Source organism: Carlito syrichta, unplaced genomic scaffold (assembly GCF_000164805.1).
Source record: "Carlito syrichta isolate Samal-C Ts95f unplaced genomic scaffold, Tarsius_syrichta-2.0.1 Scaffold316270, whole genome shotgun sequence".
NCBI classification, from domain to species: domain Eukaryota; kingdom Metazoa; phylum Chordata; class Mammalia; order Primates; family Tarsiidae; genus Carlito; species Carlito syrichta.
In genome coordinates, this window is record NW_007260366.1 from 267,657 (window position 1) to 278,616 (window position 10,960).

Here is a 10,960-nt window from a genome sequence, read left to right on the forward strand (position 1 = left end):
TCTTACTCCTGGGACATAAAGTGACATATACTCTTCTTGTTAAGCAAAAGCCATTGTTACTTTGCAAACACACAGTTTTTAAATTTTTTTGAATAAAAATTGAAATAGAGTATTATTAATATAGATTCCGACTTTTAAAAATGCTTTCCTAGTCGGGCATGATAGTGCGTGCCTGTAGTTCTGGCTACTTGGAAGGTTGAGGCAGAAGGACTACCAGAGCCCAGCAGGTTGACACTGGGATGGCTGTGAGTGTGCCACTGCCCTGCAACCTGGGCGACAGAGTGAGACGCCAACTCAAAAAAAAAAAAAATGCTTCCCATTCAGAGGCATATGCCCATCTCAATAGTATAGAGCAATCAGGTAGCTAGTTCAACTGCCCTACCTTGATAACTAGCACTTTTAAGCTATGGTTATTTCTTTTAAGTTTAACAACCCCACACTTAGCCTTCAAGCTGCTGCCTCATAAATAAGATTGCAGTAACTTGAATGTAAATGACATAGTTACCTGGAGGTGATGAATTTTGCTGTGGCATCTTGGTGGTGGAAAGAACACCTGATGTATCTTCACTAGCATTGCACGACTGCATAGAATCACTGCTCCATCTTCCAGGACAGTGAGGACTAAAACCATCACTAAGAGCAAAATAAGAAAAACACAGAGCAGATGCATCTTCCAAAACACGGTCTCCCAGTTGCAGGCAGGCTTTAAGTGATGTCTCACTTTTTATACCATAAAATTTGATGATAGAATCTTATGAATATGTACTCCATCAATGTAAGAATACAAGGGAGAAAAAACTGTCTGGGTTAAAATGTTAGCAACCATTACAAAGAGGAAAGGGCTTAAACATTGATAGGCTGCCTTAATATTTGTAGGTGGGCAAAACTCCTTGTTATTTATGGCTCAGAAGGCTAATCTTCAAACATCTCTATTACCTGTAGTTTCCTTGTGTTGTTAAATGTGACATTAGGGATTAGTGGGAAAAGACAGAGAGCTGTTTTATAGTGGGTCATAAAACCTCTGAATTTTCTGTGACCCTATATTAAAACCATTTTTGTAGGCCTGAAACAGATGAATGGGGCATAATAGAGAGATACTGAGAGCCACACATAACTTATTCAATTCACTTATCACTTGATCCACTCAAATATCGTGTTTGAAAAATATCTTTGTCATTCCAGAATATTGTTGACTCAGATAACAACAAAACATCAGGATGGGTCTATTATTTTCAACTATTTTTGGTAACGGTTGAAGGAGTCTTTAGTTTCTTCAGAGGAATACGTCAGTTGTGAAACCTCACTGACTACAGAAGGGAAAGCTTCACTTGTTTAGGGTGCTCCTTTTTTGTGGCTCTTTGTCTTGCTCTGGGCATCCCTGACTAAAGACTTTTAAAGCATTTTAAGCAAAAGATTACTTAAAGAAGCTCTCTCCCCACAAGTGGAAGAACTTAGTTTCCCTAATGCTGGTGGGTGTCTGCAGATTAACCTAAAGAAACTCTTTTTGCTATTGAAATACTTTTCTAGTCTCCTCTCAGCCTCACCTGTCCTTGCTATCATTGTCATTTGAAGCAAAACATTTCTTTGATCCAATAATCAGTCCATTTTATTTCATAGTAAGAATGACTGTGTGCCTTTCTCAGAAGACTACTCATTTTTTAATTGTTTTTCCTGTTTTCTCTATTAGAGATAAGCAGTTTGATAAGGACATTTCTGTCAATATTCTTTCAATAAATGGTATTTCTTTTGTCTAGTAATAGATTTATTTTTTTAATTTTTAAAATTTTTGGTTGTTTCTCTCACCCTTGACAGTTCTGGCATGTCTCTTTTTCTTTCCTCTCTTCTTTCTTTAATAAACTTTCTTTTAAAATTTTAAAAAATTTTGTTCAACAATCAAACAATGCTTAATGAAAGAAAAATTGGAAAAAACAGCAAGGAGGGAAGAAATGTCACCTTTACACCTATCCTCAAGTCAACCATTATATTTCTAGTCTCCTTTTTTATCTGAGACTTTGAAAAATCAAAGAGAAATACTTTCTGAACATTTTTCTGCATAGCTATAAAGTTACTATTCAGTTACTTGAAACGAAATGCCTGAAAAATGCTATCCCCTCATCTGCCATCAATAACAGCAAATGTTTCTGTAATGCAGTAGTGATGAATTTCGCTTTCTATCATTTGTTGGTGACCATAGGATTCCCTTTTCTTTGAACCTTAAAGTTTCACTGTATAATATTATTTTTCTTCTTTCCCATGGCATTTCTATAACTTTTATTACAATTCTGGCATTATTTCTAACATTTTACCCTGTGAAGTTTTATTTTCTCAGGTTGTAAACATGCTCATATATAACTTTATATTCTGCTCTTTTTACTACTATAACATTTTCCCTATTATTTCAGTGTCTAAATAATAATTCATCAAAAGTATTATCCATAATTTAACTACTTTGTAACTATAGATTTTTAGGTTGTTTTCTGATTTTACTGTTATACATTCATATAACTTTGATCATAAGAAGTTTGAGAATGTTTTTTGTTTGTTTGTTTGTTGTTGTTTGTTTATTGGGGTTTTTTTTTTTTTGAGTTGGAGTCTCACTCTGTTGCCTAGACTGAAGTGCAGTGGCACGCTCCCGGTCACTGCAGCCTCGACCTGCCGGGCTCTGGCGATCCTTCCGCCTCAGCCTTCCAAGTAGCTGGAACTACAGGCGCACGCTACCACACCCGGCTAATTTTTTGATTTATTGTAGAGATGAGGTCTCGCCAAGTTGCCCAGGCGGGTCTCGAACCCACGGGCTCAGGCAATCCACTTACCTCGGCCTCCCAAAGTGCTGGGATTACAGGCTGAGCCACCAAGCCCAGTGAGAATGTTTTGAAGGATAAAAGTTCTGTCTGTTCCCCAGACCACTCTTACTTATTTAGGTTAAGTTGAAAAGTAAACTTTTTTTAGGTAGTGTGGCCGAGGCGGCATATGCTCAAATATATTTCTTGTGTGATTGAGTGAATAAACACAGAAACACATGTGGCTGATTCAGGATCAGCAGTTGGCCTCACCTGGGCTGCCACTGGCCCAGTGGCAAGAAGGAAAGGTTGATAGCAGTTAAAAGATATTTCCTTTTGAAAGGCAAGTTGCAACTTTAAAGGCCCACCCAGCACCAGGCAGGTTTTGTTTAAGAAAGACCAAATGGCCCAGAGACTGGCTAGTTCATGGAAAAGAGTCTTATCTAAAACCCCCCTTCTGAAGTTGACAGTTTACAAGCCTGCAGTTCCTGGAAACCATTTGTTCTTTGAAAACTCTGATTTTGCTGAGTACAACCTTGTAAGATTCCAAAGGAAGTATGTAATCACTCAACACGACCCCCCTCCCTTACCTAAACGAGGGTATAAGACCCCACGTCTCCTGTTCTGGGGTGCTCGAGCTTGATTTGGATGCATGAAATTCTCGGGTCCGCTGTGCTGTGCTAGCCAGTGTAATAAAGTGCCACTTCCTATAATAGTCTCAGTGTCTCGATCTCTCTATTTATCCTGCTACAGTAGGAGGCAAGGTCTTGTTGATGCTATAGACTTCGGAGAGAGCACAACACAGAGGCACAGCCTAGGTGCTTGAAGGATGTTTCCTTGTACTGCTCTGCAGGCTACAGGCTTCTCTGCATCCCCATGGTGCTAGAAAGCAGCCACAGGAGCTGCCACCACTGCTCAGCTTCGACCTCACTTTCGGCTGTTTTCACTAGTTGACTAAGCATCATGGGTATAAAGTTTGGGGTTGTTAGCTCTCGAGCTTGTGGGTCCCTGAGGCATGCTGGCTCTTTTTCCCAAAGGCTTTAAGAGTAAGGAGAAGCCAAGTAAAGGAACAAGGATGCCCTTCTAAAGTATCAAAACTCAACGATACACCCAGTAACTCTTTAAAATACAGCTAAGAATCTAGGTTTAGTCTTGCAACACAAGAAGGATAGCAATCTCAAGAAATATGCTTTGTATTTGATTTTTTATTGGATTAAATTCTTTGTTCAAATTCTCAAGTCAGGATTCTTCCTTTCTTGCTTTTTTTTTTTTAAACTCGTATTTTCCCCCTCTCCCTGGAAATATTTTTTATTGTCAAAAAATGTGGGGGAGGAAGTAAGTGTTACTGGTCTCTAGTGGGTAACGGCCAGGGAGGCTGCTAAATGCCCTACAATGCATAGGATAGTCTCCACAACAAATAATTATGGACCCCAAAATATCGATAGTGACAAGAAATGCTGCAACACAAATGCATACCTCTATGAAATGGACATTGGCCTTCTTTGACTTATTAAAAGCAAAGGGCAAGAAATATTTGGCCTAAATTCATATCTTGTATACATATTTTGAGAACAATTACTACAGAAGGCATATTATACCAGGATATGGAAATCTGCAGAAATCTCTTCCTAAGGAGTACGCCTGTTGTGGTTAGTAAGATTTATATTTGGCATGTTGAGTGACTTTTATTACTTTCATAGCTAGTCAGCACTGGAAGGTACCTTAGGGATAATTTAATTGACATTATCTTTCCCACTATAGATAGGAAACTCAACTCCACAAAGTAAATTGACTAAGCCAAATTCTCCTTGACCTGGGACCAGAAGCATTGGCTTATGATTTCTACTATAAAACTGGCCAAGAACTAAACAGAAGACAAAAATTTATTTTATCCCTTTCAGATAAAATAAATTTTAAAAAATAAAATTTGTGTATATCATCCTTTCCAAATTTATTTGCTTCTTCTGGAGTATGTTGCATAAAGATCATATGTTTAAAGTAAGACAGAAAAATAAATTCTTCTACTACTTAATCTCTCTGATCCTCATTTTTGTCCTTCTATAGAATGAAGATAAAATGGGAGAACTAATTTCCACTTCACAGAGAAGAATGGAAGAAATGTACTAGGGCTTATCAAGTTCATGGGCAAGAAATACAGGCTCAATAAATGATAGTTGTATCAGTGTAGGTTGTTGGTTATAAGAAATAGAAACAAATTCTGGTCAATTAAAGCAGAATAGAAATTAAAGAAAGAAAATTGGGTAGCACACAGAATTGTGAGGATGCCTGGAGAACCAGAGTTGGAAATGGTCAAGAACAAAGGAAGGCTGCCTAATCCGAATCCCAAGCAACATCGCACTTCAGTTGAGTGAGGACACTGTTGCTACCGCCACCCCTGAACTGGATGCACTGGCTCTACCACAAACCCCAAACTGGATACCATTCCTGCCATGGCTACTGCTGAAATGGGATGCAGCTATCTTCACTCCCCACCAAAAAGAATTCTCTCCATTCCTGACTCACTATCACCATGTTAAAGATTTCAGGTGGATGATTAGCTGAGCCTAGGTCATTATACCTGTTCTCTAGCTGTCACAGAGCCAGGAAAGTGATTATCTAATATTTTCAGCTTATTACGGAAGAACTCTCTCTCCTGCCAAGTAACGTAAGGAAGGGAATTCCCTAAACAGAGGAAGGGAGCTCAAATATGGACATTCCAGTATTACATGTGTAGTGACAAATTTTTACACAAAGTCTTTTTACACTTTCTCCTTCTGTTCACCCTGCCCCACTCCCCAAAAGTACCAAATAAATTTTGAGTGAGTTTCAGTTACAATGGACTGGGGACAAAAAAAAATTATCTCCAACAATTGTTGTGACATGACATTTTGTGTAACTATTTCACTATATGTTTTTCTGATTTGTTAATTTAAAAGACCATGAAGTTTTTAATTGGATAACTTATTCTTATACCTTTAAATCAAAATGCAAAGAAAAAATAATTAATTTTGAAGAGTGTTTGAAATGCAACTGTTTGAGGGGCCCTTATAGAACGAAACTACAAGAAACACAAATGACAGAGGCTGATGAATGGAGTCTATGTTTGATCATTAAAGTCTGACAAATGGAAAAACAGTGACTTAGTGGATGAAAGAGGAAGAATAAATAACTAGTGAACCATGATACCATTGTTGATAAATGGTGGTTTTCACCACTTATCAGTTGGAGCTGTAAAAAAGGGTAAATGAAGAAAGTACATCAGGTAATGGTGAAAAAGCAGTCATAACCAGTCTTTGAAAGAGTAAGGGAATACAAATATGGCAACAGGAATGTTAAAACTTTTGCTGTGTTTCATTTTTAGGTTTGGGTACGCCATATAAAAACATCTAGTAAATCTTAACTATAGAGTAAGTAAAATAATTCTTAAAACCTAAATTATACTGGATTTATTAGTCAAATAAGCCAGATCATTGGAAAATAAACCTTTCACTTTAGGTTTGGAAAAAATATTCCTTGACTTTTAAATACTAACATGTATTTTATAGATCTCCTTAACCCCAAGACAATATAAAGATGTACTTAGCTACAGTCTCTAACATGTATCAAAGGTATGTCTTGAAAAGTAATTGATTTTAGAGTTTCCTGAGTAGAATGCTGAAATATCTTAATTACTGAAGTTATCCCACAACAAGTTATATGTCTAGGTCCTGTGTTGGTACCTGTGATACAAAGATAAGTAAGATACAGTTATCATTACCAAGGAGCTCACAGTCTAAGGGGCTCCAAAGGAATATGGTAAACACAACAGCAGATGTTCATAGGAGACAAAACAGGCATGGAGACCATGGCTCCATCTGAAGATAAAAAAGGAAGTCTTTCTGGATGGACAAGGAAGTTCCAGAGCCAATCCTAAATCACTGTACCAAAATTCTCGAGTTTTAAGACAAGGGAGAAAACAGTTGTCCCATTTATATAAATAAAATAAAAAAATCAGGAGGATGAAGCTAATAAATTATTTTGGAATGCCCAAACTTACTTCTTTAGCAAGTATATCTGAAAATTTCAAATTGTTAGTAAACATGAGTGACAAACATAATCAATATAAATATTGCATATGAATACAATATTCCAAGAATTTTCCACATTGCTTAAATATAATGGTAGTGGATTTACTTCCTTCATGTATCATCCGACTGTTCATAGCCACCAACAGCACTTATTTTAGTCCTTTTCCTTTCCTTAATAGGCATACTGAAGATTAAATGAAACACGTGAAGCTTAGTACAGGACCTGGAATACAATAGAGCAGTAGAGTTAAAAAATGATGGTCTCCTTTTCCAGCTCAAGGTGGTTCATATATGTCTTCATTACAGTGTCTTTCAATTAGAGGTTTTCTATAAATATTTGAACTATACACTAACCTCAAAGCTAATTACTTATCAGTACCTACCAGAGAAATCTTCAGCACCTTTTCTTTTTCCCCAGTTTCCTCAGTCCTCACCCTATTCGCTCTTAGTAAAACCTTATAACAAAACTCTGTAAGTGTCTAAAAAATAACTCATTTACACTATTTTTTTTAAACAACGTTTTTTTAAAAATCACATTGGCATGATTCACGAAACAGTTACTAGAAGTTTCTGCCAACCCAACTGTAAATAGTACTATCAAGACTTTCTTATCTACAGAAAAACAAATCCCTCAGGTATTGAGATTACTCATAATCCCAAATCTCAGAGTAGGTACAGACAAGGCAGCAAGTGTAGCTGGAGTGCACTGACGACAGATGGCAGCACTTGAACATCAAGCCCCTCTTCTCACGTCTGTGTTGCGCTGTGACTTTCAGAATCGTAAAACTCCAGTCCAGGGAGGCGAAAGATTGTCTACATAGAGGACACCTCGTTTACATTTGAAATAGTCATTTAGTACTTAGATGACAAGCACATAGGAATATAGCAGCTGCTACACAGTACAGGAATGAGACAGGACAATACACAGAGCGTGTGACTTGGAGTTGTAAAGCTTATAAGAGAAAAGGAGCAGGGTTCTGCAATTCTGAAAATGGAGGTGCTCACCAACCACTAGGACATTGAGCACATATAAACACTCAAAATGCAACTCAGCTGCACCCACACAATAAAGCAGGAAGTTGGATGACTTTTTTTTTTTTTTAAAGAAATGAAATTTATATTTAAGTGTGGTTCCTATCAACTAAGTAATAGAAAATGAGTATTACAATTACATTTTTGGTAACATTTCTTATGTGTTAATAGATCTGTATGTGGTTTATAATCAGGAAGAAGAATTTTTTTTAACTTTTGGAACTGACTTGCTAATTTTTTATACTAGAAACTTACAAAAGAAATAGATTTCCTTATCCTTCCATATTCCATGGTAAACAGCAATGAGAAGAAAAAAACACCTAGACTGAAATACTACCTCAGTCGCTTTCTAGCTATGTGACTTTACCAACATACTTAAGCTCTCTGTGACTCATGTATAAAAAAGTGTGTACACTTACCTCACAGAATTTTGTGAGGATCAAATAAGTGAAGCAAATGCCTAACATACAGTAAGTACTCAATAACTGAAAGCTGGCCTAGTGCAGTGGCTCACGTGGGTAAGCCCAGGACTTTGGGAAGTTGAGGTGGGAGGACTGCTTGAGTCCAGCAGCACAAGACCAGCCTAGGCAACATAGAAGATTTCATCTGTACAAGAAATAAAAAAACTTTGCAAGGTGTGGTGATACACACCTGTAGTCCTAGCTGTACTTGGGAGGCTGAAGAGGGAGGATCATTTTAAGTCCACGACTTCGAGGCAATGGCGAGTTGTGATTGTGTCACTGCACTCCGGCCTGGGTCACAGAGTGAGACCCCTAACTCAATAATAATAATAAGCTATTATTATTGTGGGTCAATGTGTTCTCCCAACCTCTTGCTAATTTTATTTACTTCAAATTCCTGAAAATGCACGAATGCGTTGAGAAAGTAGCTGGGAACTTGGTAGCTGCAATAATGATGTTCTTGCAAAATATTGAAGATGAAAATAAAGTTAATTTTGGAAAGGAATGAGAAAAGATGCAGATTTTAATTTTATTCATTGTGCATTAAAACCTGTGTGGAGGTCCCTATTGACGGCAAGGATGCTATGGTGAGTGCTGTTAGCTAAGTTATTGCTTGATGCTAGCCAGTCTGCTCTGCAGTACCCAGAGCACAAAACTAAAACCGATTTCTCGCATTGGTCAAGTGTTGGCAAAGGAGCACACAATGCAGGCTTTGGGTGGTTCCCAACTGGGAGGGTCTGGGCCAAGAGCAGATCACAGAAGACTACACTCAGTCAGTAAAATACATTCCCCTAGGCAATGCGGGGCAGACAGTTCCTTCCAGCCTACAGCAGGTTTCTTCTTCCCTTTCCAGGACTAGCTATTCTCAAAATGGGAGAATGAGAGTGGGTAGGCAGAACATAAAAAGATCAGTGGCCGAACACTTCCAAAGGCACCAAAAATTTGAGATTAAAATTGTAGTTGTGAGGGTCAGTAGCCTCACTAACCCATCGTAGAGTCATGTCTCATTTGTTTTTGTCTTCAACACTCAACAAGACTTAGTTTCATGTTTGTAAGTACACGAATTTTCATAATTCTCTTCTTCCAAAATGTCACTTGTGGGGGACACTGTACCAGATTTTCAAATAATTGTATCTTTCAGGCTGAGCACGGTGACTCTCACATGCAAACCCAGCGTTTAGGGAGGCCTAGGCAAGATGATTGCTTGAGACCAGGAGTCACAGCAAGACCTATCTTTACAAAAACATCAGCCTGGGTCACAGCAAGACCTATCTTTACAAAAACATCAACACTGTGTCAGGTGTGGTGGTGCCTGCCTGTAGTCCCAGTTACTCTGGACTTGCTTGAGCCCAGGAGGTCGAGGCTGTGGTGAGCTGTAATTGTGCCCCCTCACTCCTGCCTGGGCCACAGAGTGAGACTCCCGACTTAAAAAAAAATTACTCTTTTAAAGGTTACACGTGCTGAGTAACATTTCAGTCACTGATGGACCACATAAACTATGACGCTCCTATAACATTATAATGCCATATTTTTACTGTATCTTTTCTGCTTGAATAGATTTAGATGCACAGATACCGCTGTGTGACAACTGCCCACAGTATTCAGTAGCTACAGGCTGCACACTTCCGTAGCCTATGAGCCACAGGCTGTACCCTATAGCCTAGGCATGTGTGTGGCAGGATGCGCTACCTAGGTTTTTGCTTGTGTCCCACCATGCTGGCGCAACCGTGACATCGCTGAAGGCTGCACTTTCAGGAGTATGTCCCGTCGTTAGGTGAAGCATGACTGTAGCTGCTCTTGAAATGCATGACGTGCGGCGTAATAAGAGGAACGCCATGTGCCACCAGTGACGGTGCGCATTTTTCTCTATTACTGCGTGAAGCAAAATTTTGGAAACCGAGTTTCCAGATGAAACAATACCAGTAAGGTGGCACAGCTAGCACGTGACCAAGCGCAAAACTCGAACCCAGGCCCACTCGACTCGTCATCACACGACAAAAGGTTTCCGACAAATCCAGCAGACCCTAGTCGGTCGCTTCGCCGTGCAGCCTCAGGCGGTTCGGACCTGGAATCCAGGGCGCGGTTCACTGCGAACCGCCAGCGTACCCCCGCCTCAGCACCGCCAAGAGCTGGATACGTGGAGCTGAAACGTGGCTACTGCGCATGCTCACATCGCCCTTCCCGGCAGCCCCAGCGGCCCGGACGCCCCGCGGCAACTTTCGGGGCGACTTCAGAACGGCTCCGCCCACGCGAGGGCAAAGCGGAGGAGCCCTCCCTTCCACCACGTGGACGGTCTTCTCAGCCTTGAAGCGGAAGCCAGCCCCTCGGACTCTCCGGGCTCAGCCGGCGCCTGGGGCGGCGGCCATGGCCGCTGACGGGCGGTCCCGAGCGAGGTCTTCCGCCGGCCGGAGGCGCGGCCCGGCCCCCCCACGTTGGCCCAGTCTCCCTCCGCCCACGTCGACCCGCCCCCCTCACGTCGGCTCGACCTCCCCCACACGTCGGCCCAGTCCCCCCACGCTGGCACGGCCGCGTCCGCCGGCCCTCTCGCCGCGCATGCGCGGAGGGGCCGGGCCGGAGCAGGCGGCCGCGTCTTCCGTGTGCCGCCGGGGCGTCGCTATTC

General features: G+C 40.6%; 1 protein-coding gene across 1 annotated transcript in view; it reads left to right on the plus strand.

Annotated features, from left to right (window-relative positions):
* The first annotated feature begins 10,121 nt into the window (after positions 1–10,121).
* LOC103276602 (Golgi-associated PDZ and coiled-coil motif-containing protein) overlaps positions 10,122–10,960 on the plus strand; it is a 69,748-nt gene continuing 68,909 nt past the window's right edge. Inside the window, exons 1-2 of the mRNA XM_021706974.1 lie at positions 10,122–10,186; positions 10,389–10,935. Of these exons, the coding sequence (XP_021562649.1) occupies positions 10,122–10,186; positions 10,389–10,935 (612 nt within the window). The remainder of the gene's footprint in view (positions 10,187–10,388; positions 10,936–10,960) is intronic.